A 15,915-nucleotide genomic window follows, 5' to 3' on the forward strand; every position below is an offset into this window, starting at 1 on the left:
TTCTTCTTCTTCTTCTTCTTCTTCTTCTTCACTGATTACCATAATAGGTAGACCAGCTAACAATGCTACAGGAAATTAGCCAGCTAATGTCTTCAGCTATCAGGTCACATGACCTTCATCCTGCAGGTCATAGCAGTCCATCAAGAGTCCAAACAAATTCATGTAGCGTCTGTCTGAGGGTCACAGGTCATATGTCATATGTCACGTGTCAGAGGTCACATGTCAGGTGTCAGAGGTCACAGGTCACAGGTCACATGTCACACCTCGGGTTTCCAAGGTCACATGTCAGGTGTCAGAGGTCACATGTCAGGTGTCAGAGGTGATGGAGCTCTCCTGCTGCAGCAGCAGGTCGACGGCAGCCTCCACGTCCTCCACCACGTAACTTGGCTCTACCAGATCTGGCTCCAGGACCAGGTCTCTGTGACCGTGGAACACTGTCTCTGTGACCGCACTGCTCTGGTCGCTAGGCAATGGGGAGCAAGGGTTATAGACACCTGTGCACACCTGTGGACAGGTAGAGCAGCTGTGTGTTAGTGTCAGACTACAGATGGAATAAGTCTTTATTTGACCAACAGGTGTTATTTTTCACATTTGACAGAATGTTTTTAAATGGTTTGTTTGTTAGAATGAAAACATGTAAATGAATAAATGTTTTTCTTTCCCTCAGTATGAAACATGCAGCACATCCTGAGCTGAGCTCAGTCGCTCTGTGACCTTCATTAACCATAAAAACACCAGATCTGTGGAAGCAGACCAACCAGGATGGAGCGACACTGAGCCGCAGCAGACACAAGCTCCTCCTCCGGCACCGCCACTGTCATCTGACTCCCTGTTCCCTGGGCAACAAGTTTGGTAGTGGTTGTCATGGCAGCGTGTTGCTGAGCCAGGTAACGGTTGTACAGGTTAGCACCATAGATATCTGTCATCAGATTGTCACTAGGCAACAAGAAGAAGACAGTCTGGTTATTTAATAGCGTTGATGGTGATGAAGACAGTTTGGTAGAGGATGTTGTAGACAGTTTGGTAGAGGGTGTTGTGGACAGTTTGGCAGAGTGTTGTGGACAGTTTGGCAGAGGATGTTGTGGACAGTTTGGCAGAGTGTTGTGGACAGTTTGGTAGAGGGTGTTGTGGACGGTTTGGCAGAGTGTTGTGGACAGTTTGGCAGAGAGTGTTGTGGACAGTTTGGTAGAGGATGTTGTGGACAGTTTGGTAGAGGATGTTGTGGACAGTTTGGTAGAGTGTTGTGGACAGTTTGGTAGAGGGTGTTGTGGACAGTTTGGTAGAGGGTGTTGTGGACAGTTTGGCAGAGTGTTGTGGACAGTTTGGCAGAGGGTGTTGTGGACAGTTTGGTAGAGGGTGTTGTGGACAGTTTGGCAGAGTGTTGTGGACAGTTTGGCAGAGGGTGTTGTGGACAGTTTGGCAGAGTGTTGTGGACAGTTTGGTAGAGGATGTTGTGGACAGTTTGGCAGAGGGTGTTGTGGACAGTTTGGCAGAGGGTGTTGTGGACGGTTTGGCAGAGGATGTTGTGGACAGTTTGGCAGAGGATGTTGTGGACAGTTTGGCAGAGGATGTTGTGGACAGTTTGGCAGAGTGTTGTGGACAGTTTGGCAGAGTGTTGTGGACAGTTTGGCAGAGTGTTGTGGACAGTTTGGTAGAGGGTGTTGTGGACAGTTTGGCAGAGTGTTGTGGACAGTTTGGTAGAGTGTTGTGGACAGTTTGGCAGAGGGTGTTGTGGACAGTTTGGCAGAGTGTTGTGGACAGTTTGGCAGAGGGTGTTGTGGACAGTTTGGCAGAGGGTGTTGTGGACGGTTTGGTAGAGGATGTTGTGGACGGTTTGGCAGAGTGTTGTGGACAGTTTGGTAGAGTGTTGTGGACAGTTTGGCAGAGGGTGTTGTGGACAGTTTGGCAGAGTGTTGTGGACAGTTTGGCAGAGGGTGTTGTGGACAGTTTGGCAGAGGGTGTTGTGGACGGTTTGGTAGAGGATGTTGTGGACGGTTTGGCAGAGGGTGTTGTGGACGGTTTGGCAGAGGGTGTTGTGGACGGTTTGGCAGAGGATGTTGTGGACAGTTTGGCAGAGGATGTTGTGGACAGTTTGGCAGAGGATGTTGTGGACAGTTTAGCAGAGGGTGTTGTGGACGGTTTGGTAGAGGGTGTTGTGGACAGTTTGGCAGAGGATGTTGTGGACAGTTTGGTTACCCAACAGCGTAGATGGTGGTCAGTTTGTGGTTGTGGTTCTGCAGTCTCAGCAGGTGCTCAGCATGCTGGTAAGTTAGCAAACTGGGTTTTCCCAGCAGCGCCTGGTACTGCAGCTCTCGACCCGTCAGCTTCCTGTAGACGGACTCCAGACACAGAAGAAACATCCCGTGACCAAACCTACGGCAATACAGCAGAGTCAAAACTGACCATCCTTCAGAAGATGCTGTCATCCTTCCCGGGGGGAAGGAATGAACATTTACTGATTGATAATTTACTGATGTATTGATATTGAGCCATGCCCTCTACCTGAGAGCTAACAGGAAGTATGTTGGTTACCGTGGTGATGGGGCCTCTGCCATCCACACCAGGTCCATGTTACAGGCAAGAACGGGCAGCTGGGCCGACGGCTGAGGATCGTACACACAACCTGGACTCCCATTGGTCAGGAGCACGTCAATCAGCAGCTGCAGGTTGGTTTCCCATCTGATTGGCTCCCCGAACAAGATGATTGCTATGGCAACACAGGAGGTCAGTGACAAAAAGTCAATATATGAGATATGTTTTGTGTTAATGTCTGTGTCATATGAAGCTGTTTGTTGAAAATGATCATTTACCTTCTATTCTGGGAAGATTCTGCAGATGAGACGCCTGAAACAAACAGAACGCTGCTGCTTTACTCAGATATCATCAAATATAAAACAGCCGCCAAGTTTCACGCTTTCAAGTTTCACGCTTCAAACTTTGACCAGAGGAAACTGATTAAGCAACAACTGCAATTAAATCTCAGACATTACTGATGATTGTTTTTGTCATTCAGGTGACTCACCAGCAGCACGTGATTAACAATGCTAACAGCGCTAACAGTGCTAACGGGGCTAACAGTGCTAACAGGGCTAACAGGGCTAACACCTGGAGCATCTGTTGGAGGAAAAGATGGAGCGTAAAAGAAAACATGTTGACGTTCAGTGTGTGGTAATGTCACTGTGACATAACGATGTAAAGGACATGTACTATTACTATAAGCCTGAAAGACATAAAACATATATGAACTCACATCAAGACATAAACGACATAACAAGACATAAGCGTATGAAGCTCACAGAGACAGAGAGGGGCACTCTGTACTTTTTCAGTTTTACTGCACTAAACAAGTTGAATCAGTACTTCTACACAGGTATGTGTACTTGTACTGCAGTATATGATTTGTGTATTTTTGCCATCTGTGCTGATAACTGACGACGGACTTCAGTGAGTCCTGAGGTCACCTGTCACAGGTGGAACACTCACAGGTAGTTTGGGTCTCCTGTTATGGTCCACCATGTCCAGCAGGGGGTGATGTTCTCTGAGCTGCTCGATGCTCACAACCCTCTGAAAACCCAAACTGATGACGAGGTCAAGACTTCAAACACGTCAACCGATCAGATCCTGATGCCCCAAAGAGTTTAGACGGTTTTTATTCTTAAAAAAGTATTCATTACTTAATTGATTAGTTATTTGGTCCATAAAATGTCAGAAAAAGGTGAAAAATGTTGATCAAAGTCCTCAGAAGTCTTGTTTCGTCCACAACTCAAAGATATTCAGTTTAGTTTATGTTCAGAATTTGGATGTCTTCAACAAATGAACTGATAATGTTTATTCATTTAATAGCTGATAACTAATCAGTTAATCATTGCAGTCACATTAAAGTCACACCTGGATCAGTACGTTACATAAATACACATCACTTCTTCTTCTACTTCTGACTGAACTTAAAATCATTTATATTCAACATATTTGTTAGATTTTGTTCATTCTGTTTAATACTTTCTCTTTATGCTTCCTGACTTGCTGTACTTCTATACATTTTAATTTTCATTTATATTTATATACAAAAGAACAAAACAATGCACATAAAAAAGTAGTGTACTTTAACTTATTAAAAATCTAATTTAAGAATACAAACGGTGTTTCAAGTTTTCTGTAATTTAAAGCAGATTTAAATTGTAAACATATATGTAATTAAACTCTATTTACAGGAAGTATACTTTATTGTAAGTGTTTTGTAAATTGTACATTATGACATTCTTAAAAAAACGAGTGAGTTAGTTTACTTTTGTAAAATATAATTATTTTCAAGTCTGTTGTATTAGAGTATTTCTGTTCTTTGATAATGTACTTTAATATCACCTCATTAGAAGTTAATTGAGGAATGTTTTTAAAAAGTGCACTTCAATATAATTATTATATTATTAAAAGTTGTGCTTCAGTGATCTGTGGAAAAAGTTGCACCTACAAATGATTTGAAGTTGTTCTTCATCAGCACATAAAAGTTTACTAAATACACTTAAACTGTTTTTTTCTTTTAAAATTTAATGACAACTAAAATATATTTGGAACAAAATGAGTCGTTCTGATGAAACTTGAATGAATCATTAAGACACGTTCAGTGAAAACTTTCTGTATTTACAGACTCTGACCTGTTTGTCAGTTGTTATTATATTAATGTGTAACACATTTATATAAACATGTGATTTATAACTGTCTGTCTCTCAGTCAGTCAGTTCAGGACACACTGGAGAGAAATATTTTGTTCTCATTATGAATCTGTCTGTCTGACTTAACAAGCTGCTGTTTCTCTGATGCAGATCTGAACACAGAAACTCTCTGATCATCAAACACCTTCAGTTATCAGTTTCTCTCTCTCTGAATCCTACAGTACCCATGAGCCTCGGCTGCTGCAGCAGGTCAGAGGTCAGAGGTGAAGGATACGTGTTGGCGATCTCGGTCACCGGTCCCTGTCCAGACACCAAGACGCATTTATCATGGAAACTCTTCAACATTCGCAAAGGACTGTGGGAAAGAACTACCTGCTCCGGAGCAACCTATAGAGACAGACAGAGAGGTCACATGACTGTCTTTACCCAATCATACTGCAGCAAAAATAAAATCATATTATCTTCTATCAAATACAGGATGAACACAAAACATAATTAATTAATTAATTAACAGTAAAGACACATTTTATATGATAATGATAATAATAATAATGAAAAATAATAATGAATGTGAAAAACAAACATGAATACATACATCAGAAAAAATAATAAAAACTTGGTTTGACACACAGATTCAACCACACAAAATTAAAGAAAGAACAAACTAAAGTAAACAACTCATCGTAGCGGAGGAACCCAGCAGGCTGACATGTTCTTATCAGGTTCTAATGAGCCTGTTTTTATTCTGTTCCTTTAAAAACAGTTTGAATGATGCTCTTATTTTGAAATGAGTGCAGAGTTAAAACAATGACAAGCTCTCGTGTGATTGGCTGAGTGCTGATCATGTGACTAAATGATTTAACTTCATAACCAGCAGTGTTTATTAAACAATAATTCAAATCATGTTTTGGTCAAACTGATTTATTTTGTTGTTTATTTCATCATTTAGAATATTTGTAACAGCAAAAGATCATTTCTTAATGTTCTTCATGTTCCTCATGTTCTTCATGTTCCTCTTGTTCCTCATGTTCCTCATGTTCCTCTTCTTCCTCATGTTCCTCATGTTCCTCATGGTCCTCATGTTCTTCATGTTCCTCTTGTTCCTCATGTTCCTCATGTTCTTCATGTTCCTCTTGTTCTTCATGTTCCTCTTGTTCTTCATGTTCTTCATGTTCCTCATGGTCCTCATGTTCTTCATGTTCCTCTTGTTCCTCATGTTCCTCATGTTCTTCATGTTCCTCTTGTTCTTCATGTTCTTCATGTTCCTCATGTTCCTCTTGTTCTTCATGTTCTTCATGTTCCTCATGGTCCTCATGTTCTTCATGTTCCTCATGTTCTTCATGTTCCTCTTGTTCCTCATGTTCCTCATGTTCTTCATGTTCCTCATGTTCTTCATGTTCCTCTTGTTCCTCATGTTCCTCATGTTCCTCATGGTCCTCATGTTCTTCATGTTCCTCTTGTTCCTCATGTTCCTCATGTTCTTCATGTTCCTCTTGTTCTTCATGTTCTTCATGTTCCTCATGGTCCTCATGTTCTTCATGTTCCTCTTGTTCCTCATGTTCCTCATGTTCTTCATGTTCCTCTTGTTCTTCATGTTCCTCTTGTTCTTCATGTTCCTCATGTTCCTCTTGTTCCTCATGTTCCTCATGTTCCTCTTGTTCCTCATGTTCCTCATGTTCCTCTTGTTCTTCATGTTCCTCTTGTTCTTCATGTTCTTCATGTTCCTCATGTTCCTCTTGTTCTTCATGTTACTCATGTTCTTCATGTTCCTCATGTTCCTCATGTTCTTCATGTTCCTCTTGTTCTTCATGTTCGTCTTGTTCCTCATATTCTTCATGTTCCTCTTGTTCTTCATGCTCCTCATGTTCTTCATGTTCCTCTTGTTCGTCATGTTCGTCTTGTTCCTCATGTTCTTCATGTTTTTCATGTTCCTCTTGTTCCTCATGTTCCTCATGTTCCTCATGTTCTGCATGTTCTTCATGTTCTTCTTGTTCGTCATGTTCGTCTTGTTCCTCATGTTCTTCATGTTCCTCTTGTTCTTCATGTTCCTCTTGTTCTTCATGTTCTTCATGTTCCTCATGTTCCTCTTGTTCCTCATGTTCCTCTTGTTCTTCATGTTCCTCTTGTTCTTCATGTTCCTCATGTTCCTCATGTTCTGCATGTTCTTCATGTTCCTCTTGTTCTTCATGTTCCTCTTGTTCTTCATGTTCCTCATTTTCTTCAGGTTCCTTGGTGTTCTTCATGTTCCTCATGTTCTTAGTAGTCTTCATGTTACTCATGTTCTTCGTGGTCTTCATGTTCCTCTTGTTCCTCTTGTTCTTCATGTTCCTCATGTTCTTCAGGTTCCTTGGTGTTCTTCATGTTCCTCATGTTCCTCATGTTCTTCGTAGTCTTCATGTTACTCATATTCTTCGTGGTCTTCATGTTCCTCTTGTTCCTCTTGTTCTTCATGTTCCTCATGTTCTTTAGGTTCCTCATGTTCTTCATGTTCCTCATGTTCATCATGTTCTTCATGTTCCTCATGTTCTTTATGTTCTTCATGTTCCTCATGTTCCTCATGTTCTTCATGTTCCTCTTGTTCTTCATGTTCCTCATGTTCTTCATGTTCCTCATGTTCCTCATGTTCTTCATGTTCCTCTTGTTCTTCATGTTCTGCATGTTCTTCATGCTCCTCTTGTTCGTCATGTTCGTCTTGTTCCTCATGTTCTTCATGTTTTTCATGTTCCTCTTGTTCCTCATGTTCCTCATGTTCTGCATGTTCTTCATGTTCTTCATGTTGCTCATGTTCTTCATGTTCTTCATGTTCCTCATGTTCCTCTTGTTCTTCATGTTCCTCTTGTTGCTCATGTTCCTCATGTTCCTCTTGTTCTTCATGTTCCTCTTGTTCCTCATGTTCTTCATGTTCCTCTTGTTCCTCTTGTTCTTCATGGTCTTCATGTTCCTCTTGTTCCTCATGTTCTTCATGTTCCTCATGTTCATCATGTTCTTCATGTTCCTCATGTTCCTTATGTTCTTCATGTTCCTTGGTGTTCTTCATGTTCCTCATGTTCCTTATGTTCTTCATGTTCCTCATGTTCCTCATGTTCTTCATGTTCCTCTTGTTCTTCATGTTCCTCATGTTCTTCATGTTCCTCATGTTCCTCATGTTCTTCATGTTCCTCTTGTTCTTCATGTTCTGCATGTTCTTCATGCTCCTCTTGTTCGTCATGTTCGTCTTGTTCCTCATGTTCTTCATGTTTTTCATGTTCCTCTTGTTCCTCATGTTCCTCATGTTCTGCATGTTCTTCATGTTCTTCATGTTGCTCATGTTCTTCATGTTCTTCATGTTCCTCATGTTCCTCTTGTTCTTCATGTTCCTCTTGTTGCTCATGTTCCTCATGTTCCTCTTGTTCTTCATGTTCCTCTTGTTCCTCATGTTCCTCTTGTTCCTCTTGTTCTTCATGGTCTTCATGTTCCTCTTGTTCCTCATGTTCTTCATGTTCCTCATGTTCATCATGTTCTTCATGTTCCTCATGTTCCTTATGTTCTTCATGTTCCTTGGTGTTCTTCATGTTCCTCTTGTTCTTCATGTTCTTCATGTTCCTCATGTTCTTCATGTTCCTCATGTTCTTCAGTGTCCTTTATGTTCTCGTCTGAAGTCATAATCACATCATCACTGTCATTTAAATCACACAAGTCTGTCCACGACCTGTCTGTCCTACCTGGACGTCCAGCAGGTGAGACAGCTGCTGGGCCTTGTGATGTCTCTGACAGCTTCCTGCGTTGGTAACAAAGACAACAGGAAACAGGAAGTTGTTGTTTTTGTCCAGAAGCTTTCGAAATGCTCGTCGAGCCGCCGGAATCACAGATCCACCACGAAGAAGGACGCCATCCACGTCAAAAAGGACGCCCGCCTGATGGAGACAGACAGGTGAGACAGACAGACTCGTGAGACGGACAGGTCAGACAGACAGGTGAGACAGACAGACAGACAGACAGACAGACAGACAGACAGACAGACAGGCAGACAGACAGACAGACAGACAGGTGAGACAGACAGACAGACAGGTGAGATGGACAGACAGACAGGTGAGACAGACAGACAGACAGACAGGCAGACAGACAGACAGACAGACAGGTGAGACAGACAGACAGACAGACAGACAGACAGGCAGACAGACAGACAGACCTAAAATGAAACTTCCAAACAAAGAACACAGACCAACAGATTCAACAAACAGAATTAAAACAAACAAAAATAAAAATAAAACTTTACACACGTTAAACACTGACGCTGTATATTAATATCAGACCATGTGCTCAAACCTGTTTATGTAAATATGTTTCTGTTTACAAACATGCAGGGGCAAACATGCAGGGGCGGATCCAGAGGGGGCAGCAGCCCCGTCAGCTGATTCAAATATAGAAAAGTTGTAGATCTATGTTGTCAAATTTACTGCATTCATTTGTATTAATCTTATATCAGAGTTACATTTATTAGTCAATCAAAAGAAAATTAGTTTCCAAATAGTATCATCACCATGGAAACCACATCCCATAAATTAATGTATGTCACAGCATAAAGGACAAACACAACACATGATTCATGTTCAGTCTCCTCACAGCTCTTTCTGACTTTTGTGTTTATATATTGTTAATAGATTCTTGATTTGAATTGATTGATTCTACATGCTACTTATTGACATATTTACTGATATTTAATATTTGTTTTTGTAGTATTCGATTTGTTAAAATCTGTTTCAATCTATTGTAATAAATGTTGTGGAACCTTTAGAAATATTCTTTGTGCTCCTTCTTCTTAACAATAAAATCAAGTTTTTAAAGTTCTCTCAGACGTTGTTGTTAAAGTCAGACATATTTTCAGGAGATGACGAGCAGCTGATTACACACACACACACACACACACACACACACACACACACACACACACACACACACACACACACACACACACACTGACCTGTCTGCTGGTGGACATCAGTCTGACCGTCTGCTGCAGAAAACCTCGACACCACATGACGCCTGTCTGTCTGTCTGTCTGTCAGAGAGGAGCTGTCTGCTGCTCATTTATACTGACAGAGTTGTGACATCATCAGGGGGAGGGGTTACACACTGATCCTCACACTGACCATAGTTTACACACATAAACACACTTTAAAGTGACAGTTCAGATTATTTGAAGTGTGACAAATATCACTCTCTACCAACCATCCAAACTCTATTGACAGAATCAGTCATTTTAGCTCACAGAACACAGAAGTTGTTGATCTGCTGTTGCCTCCATCTGTTTATTTGTTTGTGTTGTTGTGAGATTTCAGTGTTTTAAAGGGTTCGTTCAGATTCACTGAAGTCTCACAATAACACAAACACACTAACACGTGGAGGCAGCAGTAAACCAACAGCTCATGTGTTCTGTGAATTAAAATTACTAATTTTGTCAATGGAGTTTGGTTGTGACTATGGACCAGTACCTCGAACAACCCCACTTCAAAAAATATCTGAACTATCCCTTTAATGTTTTACATTAACAGGAAAAGATGAAACACATCATCAACAACAACAAACCATCACTGTCACTGTCTGCAAGTTCAACAAGTTCAGTTCAAGACTTTTTAAAGACATTTAACATTTTTTACATCATGATGTATCTTAAGACGTCCATAAAATAATTCTACATATTTGAACCAAAAATATGTTTAAGTTCAACTGAAATTAAATCAATGTTAATGTTATAATCCAATCAATGTTTAAAATCTGTAAAAATCATATTTAAGAGATATAAAATATTTTAAAGCCTAAAATTCAGATGATTGTATTTGACACTTTTAAAGACATTTGAAGGACGTGCAGGAATCCTGTTGAGACATTTCAGTCTTTAAACAGACATTAAATCTTTTCAGTTATATTCATATTTATTAATAAGAGTGACATTATTTCTTCTGTCAACTTTAACTTTAAATAATTTAAATGTTTTGGGCCTGAAGACTGAAAACAACGGATCAAATATTCTGTTTATTGCTGCTGAAACATTTCAGTTTGAAACGTTAAACTCTGTTACTGTCTGCTGTTTAAATAAAGTTTATAATCATTTCAGCTCCACTCAGTTCACTGCAGTGGACACACACACACACACACACACACACACACACACACAGACACACACACACACACACACACACAGACAGACAGACACACACACACACACACACACACACACACACACACACACACACACACACACACACACACTGATTAGCTGTGGCTGACTGCAGTTTTCTCCTCACATGACATCACATGCAACATTCAGCCATTAATCAGCCAATCACATGCTGCAGGATGCTGCCACCAATCAACCAATCAGCTGCCAGATTGAAACCACATGAGGGACAGAGAGGAAGCTGAAGAGGACAGACAGACAGATGGACAGACAGACAGGTTTGAGTCTTACAGAAACAATAAAATGTTTGTATAGTTTCTATTGACATATTTTGAAGATTTTAAAGTTCCTCATGTTCTCCACCTCAGAGTGTCTCCAGTCCCTCAGTGTGTCCAGAGCACCTGTTCAGTGACGTCAGGTGATGTCACTCAACCAGGTGAGTGCAGACGTGTGAAGCTGCAGGACGAGGACATGTGTGACTGATGGTGTCCATCATGAGTCACATGATCATTGTGTGGACACCAGATTCACTCACAGATCAACACTGTTATGTTTATTTATTATTTATGTTTTCACTTGACGTTTTGCAGCAACTGTTCCACAATTTTGTTCCACAGTCTGAATCTACTTATCTGTGTCCTGTAATCTGAACAGAACACAGACCAGCTACCTGTCTGTCCGAGTTCCTCAGACAGACAGGTAGTCTGTCTGACAAGACTGTCTGCTGGGAAAATATAAGTCAGAGTTTCTGCAGATTCATTCAAATCTGACGAACAAAACACAACAAGAACCAACTGAGCGTAACAAGGTTTTATTAAGAAACATGTGGAGAACAAAACAGAGTTGGAGGCAGACAGACAGACAGACAGACAGACAGACAGACAGACAGACAGGTCACAGTCCCAGCAGGGTTCTGGCTGTCTGACTCTGGGCCTGAAGAGCTTCGCTGGCATAACGTTCCAACAGCTCCATCTTCTTCCTCCTGACCAGAGCCTCCTCCACCTGAGAGACAGACAGGTCAGAGACAGACAGGTCAGAGACAGATAGACAAGTCACAGACACATAGGTCAGAGAGAGAGACAGACAGGAACGTCCCCTAAAGCTTTCTGACTCAGAAAGTTGGAGGAACTTCAACCTCAGCCTGAAAATCCAAATTGGCTGCTGAGCTCATCAACACAGACGGTCTGTGGACGTGTTGATGAGTCTGTCGTCTTATCAGGACACAGACAGGTGTGACGAAAAGTCCAGGTACAGAGATGGTGTGTGTGTTCAGTGTGTGTGTGTGTCTCACCTCTTTCTGTGAGGGAACAGGTACGTGTGCGATGAAGGTGACTCCTCCCTCCTCTCCCTCCTGCTCCTCCCGGCTCTCCTCATCATCAGGCTGCACACACAAACAAAACAAACGCACCTCACTGACAGGAAAGTTACACATGTAGATCTGACAACTTCACAATCTCCTCCAGGTCAGAGAGACAGACAGGTCAGAGACAGGCAGGTCAGAGACAGGCAGGTCAGAGAGACAGACAGGTCAGAGACAGACAGGTCAGAGAGACAGACAGGTCAGACACAGACAGGTCAGAGAGACAGACAGGTCAGAGACAGGCAGGTCAGAGAGACAGACAGGTCAGAGACAGACAGGTCAGAGACAGGCAGGTCAGAGACAGGCAGGTCAGAGAGACAGACAGGTCAGAGACAGACAGGTCAGAGAGACAGACAGGTCAGAGACAGACAGGTCAGAGAGACAGACAGGTCAGAGAGACAGACAGGTCAGAGACAGGCAGGTCAGAGACAGGCAGGTCAGAGAGACAGACAGGTCAGAGAGACAGACAGGTCAGAGACAGACAGGTCAGAGACAGGCAGGTCAGAGACAGGCAGGTCAGAGAGACAGACAGGTCAGAGACAGACAGGTCAGAGAGACAGGCAGGTTAGAGAGACAGACAGGTCAGAGAGACAGACAGGTCAGAGACAGACAGGTCAGAGAGACAGACAGGTCAGAGACAGGCAGGTCAGAGAGACAGACAGGTCAGAGAGACAGACAGGTCAGAGACAGACAGGTCAGAGACAGGCAGGTCAGAGACAGGCAGGTCAGAGAGACAGACAGGTCAGAGAGACAGACAGGTCAGAGACAGACAGGTCAGAGAGACAGACAGGTCAGAGAGACAGGCAGGTCAGAGAGACAGACAGGTCAGAGACAGACAGGTCAGAGAGACAGACACGTCAGAGACAGACAGGTTAGAGAGACAGGCAGGTCAGAGAGACAGACAGGTCAGAGACAGACAGGTCAGAGAGAGAGACAGATCAGAGACAGACAGGTCAGAGAGACAGACAGGTCAGAGAGACAGACAGGTCAGAGACAGACAGGTCAGAGACAGACAGGTCAGAGAGACAGACAGGTCAGAGACAGACAGGTCAGAGAGACAGACAGGTCAGAGAGACAGGCAGGTCAGAGAGACAGACAGGTCAGAGACAGACAGGTCAGAGAGACAGACACGTCAGAGACAGACAGGTTAGAGAGACAGGCAGGTCAGAGAGACAGACAGGTCAGAGACAGACAGGTCAGAGAGAGAGACAGATCAGAGACAGACAGGTCAGAGAGACAGACAGGTCAGAGATAGACAGGTCAGAGACAGACAGGTCAGAGAGACAGGCAGGTCAGAGAGACAGACAGGTCAGAGACAGACAGGTCAGAGAGACAGACACGTCAGAGACAGACAGGTTAGAGAGACAGACAGGTCAGAGACAGGCAGGTTAGAGACAGGCAGGTCAGAGAGACAGACAGGTCAGAGACAGACAGGTCAGAGAGACAGACAGGTCAGAGACAGGCAGGTCAGAGACAGACAGGTCAGAGACAGACAGGTCAGAGAGACAGACAGGTCAGAGACAGACAGGTCAGAGACAGGCAGGTCAGAGACAGGCAGGTCAGAGAGACAGACAGGTCAGAGAGACAGACAGGTCAGAGACAGACAGGTCAGAGACAGGCAGGTCAGAGACAGGCAGGTCAGAGAGACAGACAGGTCAGAGACAGACAGGTCAGAGAGACAGGCAGGTTAGAGAGACAGACAGGTCAGAGAGACAGACAGGTCAGAGACAGACAGGTCAGAGAGACAGACAGGTCAGAGACAGGCAGGTCAGAGACAGGCAGGTCAGAGAGACAGACAGGTCAGAGAGACAGACAGGTCAGAGACAGACAGGTCAGAGACAGGCAGGTCAGAGACAGGCAGGTCAGAGACAGACAGGTCAGAGACAGGCAGGTCAGAGACAGGCAGGTCAGAGAGACAGACAGGTCAGAGACAGACAGGTCAGAGAGACAGGCAGGTTAGAGAGACAGACAGGTCAGAGAGACAGACAGGTCAGAGACAGACAGGTCAGAGAGACAGACAGGTCAGAGAGACAGGCAGGTCAGAGAGACAGACAGGTCAGAGACAGACAGGTCAGAGAGACAGACAGGTTAGAGAGACAGGCAGGTCAGAGAGACAGACAGGTCAGAGACAGACAGGTCAGAGAGAGAGACAGATCAGAGACAGACAGGTCAGAGAGACAGACAGGTCAGAGATAGACAGGTCAGAGACAGACAGGTCAGAGAGACAGGCAGGTCAGAGAGACAGACAGGTCAGAGACAGACAGGTCAGAGAGACAGACACGTCAGAGACAGACAGGTTAGAGAGACAGACAGGTCAGAGACAGGCAGGTTAGAGACAGGCAGGTCAGAGAGACAGACAGGTCAGAGACAGACAGGTCAGAGAGACAGACAGGTCAGAGACAGGCAGGTCAGAGACAGACAGGTCAGAGACAGACAGGTCAGAGAGACAGACAGGTCAGAGACAGACAGGTTAGAGACAGGCAGGATATAGAGACAGACAGGTCAGAGACAGACAGGTTAGAGACAGGCAGGATATAGAGACAGGCAGGTTAGAGACAGACAGGTCAGAGAGACAGACAGGTGAGAGACAGGCAGGTCAGAGAGACAGACAGGTCAGAGACAGACAGGTCAGAGAGACAGACAGGTCAGAGACAGGCAGGTTAGAGAGACAGACAGGTCAGAGACAGGCAGGTTAGAGACAGGCAGGATATAGAGACAGACAGGTCAGAGACAGACAGGTCAGAGACAGACAGGTCAGAGAGACAGACAGGTCAGAGACAGGCAGATGTTTCTGTGGATAAAATCGTTCCGTTTTTTCATCTTTATCCAACCAGACTTAATATTTGTCTCATCAGACGTTGGAAAACACTTGGTCATTGTGTCCATCATGTCCTAAACAGGAAGTTGGACGATGTTCCACTGTCAAACATCTCTGTCTAAAGATGGAGTTAACTAACCAAGTTGACCTTTACCATCATAAATAACATGTTGTTACACATTTATTTAAGTTAATTATTTCATTTTTGCTGTGCAGACATCCTTATTCACTGTATCCATGGAAACAACAAGGGTTTTGGTTTGGTCACTCTGCTGTGAGAAGCTCTGATCAGACTCTCCTGTTTAATGTACAGGCCTCCTTATAGTTATTTAATCTTATAATTACATCTGGTTGGTGATGATGTCATTAAGCATCACGTTAGTTTGTGTTGTCATTAACAACAGTCTCCTCCACAAGCAGCTTCTCTGCTGCTGTGAAAACTGAATCAGAGTCAGAGAATCACTGACCTCCTCTGTGTGTCTATACTGTACGTGTGTGTCTGTACTGTGTGTGTGTGTCTGTACTGTGTGTGTGTGTGTCTGTATTGTACGTGTGTGTCTGTACTGTGTGTGTGTGTCTGTACTGTATGTGTGTGTCTGTACTGTACATGTGTGTCTGTACTGTGTGTGTGTGTGTCTGTACTGTGTGTGTGTTTGTACTGTACGTGTGTGTCTGTACTGTACGTGTGTGTCCGTGTCTGTACTGTACATGTGTGTCTGTACTGTACGTGTGTGTCTGTACTGTACGTGTGTGTGTATCTGTACTGTGTGTGTGTGTGTCTGTACTGTGTGTGTGTCTGTACTGTGTGTGTGTGTGTGTCTGTACTGTGTGTGTGTATCTGTACTGTGTGCGTGTGTCTGTACTGTGTGTGTGTGTGTGTGTGTGTGTGTCTGTACTGTGTGTGTGTGTG

At 43.5% G+C, this 15,915-nt stretch overlaps 2 protein-coding genes across 2 annotated transcripts; both read right to left on the reverse strand.

The window, feature by feature from the left end:
* Positions 1–306: 306 nt before the first annotated feature.
* Positions 307–9,737, reverse strand: LOC146332383 (haloacid dehalogenase-like hydrolase domain-containing 5). Its single transcript, XM_084746231.1, is given in 10 exon segments — positions 307–504; positions 759–936; positions 2,197–2,373; positions 2,533–2,707; positions 2,811–2,844; positions 3,484–3,577; positions 4,945–5,057; positions 8,372–8,563; positions 9,631–9,705; positions 9,708–9,737. Coding segments are annotated over 10 exon segments (1,266 nt in total).
* A 1,885-nt stretch (positions 9,738–11,622) lies between these two features.
* On the reverse strand, positions 11,623–12,290 carry LOC146332384 (pre-mRNA-splicing factor ISY1 homolog). Its single transcript, XM_084742437.1, has 2 exons — positions 12,119–12,290; positions 11,623–11,829 (listed from the first exon to the last, which is right to left on the reverse strand). The coding sequence occupies exons 1-2, from the start codon at positions 12,257–12,259 to the stop codon at positions 11,722–11,724; spliced, it is 249 nt and encodes an 82-aa protein (XP_084598563.1). The 5' UTR covers positions 12,260–12,290; the 3' UTR covers positions 11,623–11,721.
* Positions 12,291–15,915: the final 3,625 nt, after the last annotated feature.

This window comes from Lutjanus erythropterus, chromosome 2 (assembly GCF_056507025.1).
Source record: "Lutjanus erythropterus isolate fLutEry1 chromosome 2, fLutEry1.hap2, whole genome shotgun sequence".
NCBI lineage: Eukaryota > Metazoa > Chordata > Actinopteri > Lutjaniformes > Lutjanidae > Lutjanus > Lutjanus erythropterus.

Bases quoted from the DNA above. Each gene is read 5' to 3' on its own strand.
- LOC146332384 (XM_084742437.1), bottom strand. From the start codon at position 12,259: ATGTGTAACTTTCCTGTCAGTGAGGTGCGTTTGTTTTGTTTGTGTGTG. The intron at 11,830-12,118 runs GTGAGACACACA...TCTGTCTCTCAG, and splicing joins CTGTTCCCTCACAGAAAGAG to GTGGAGGAGGCTCTGGTCAG.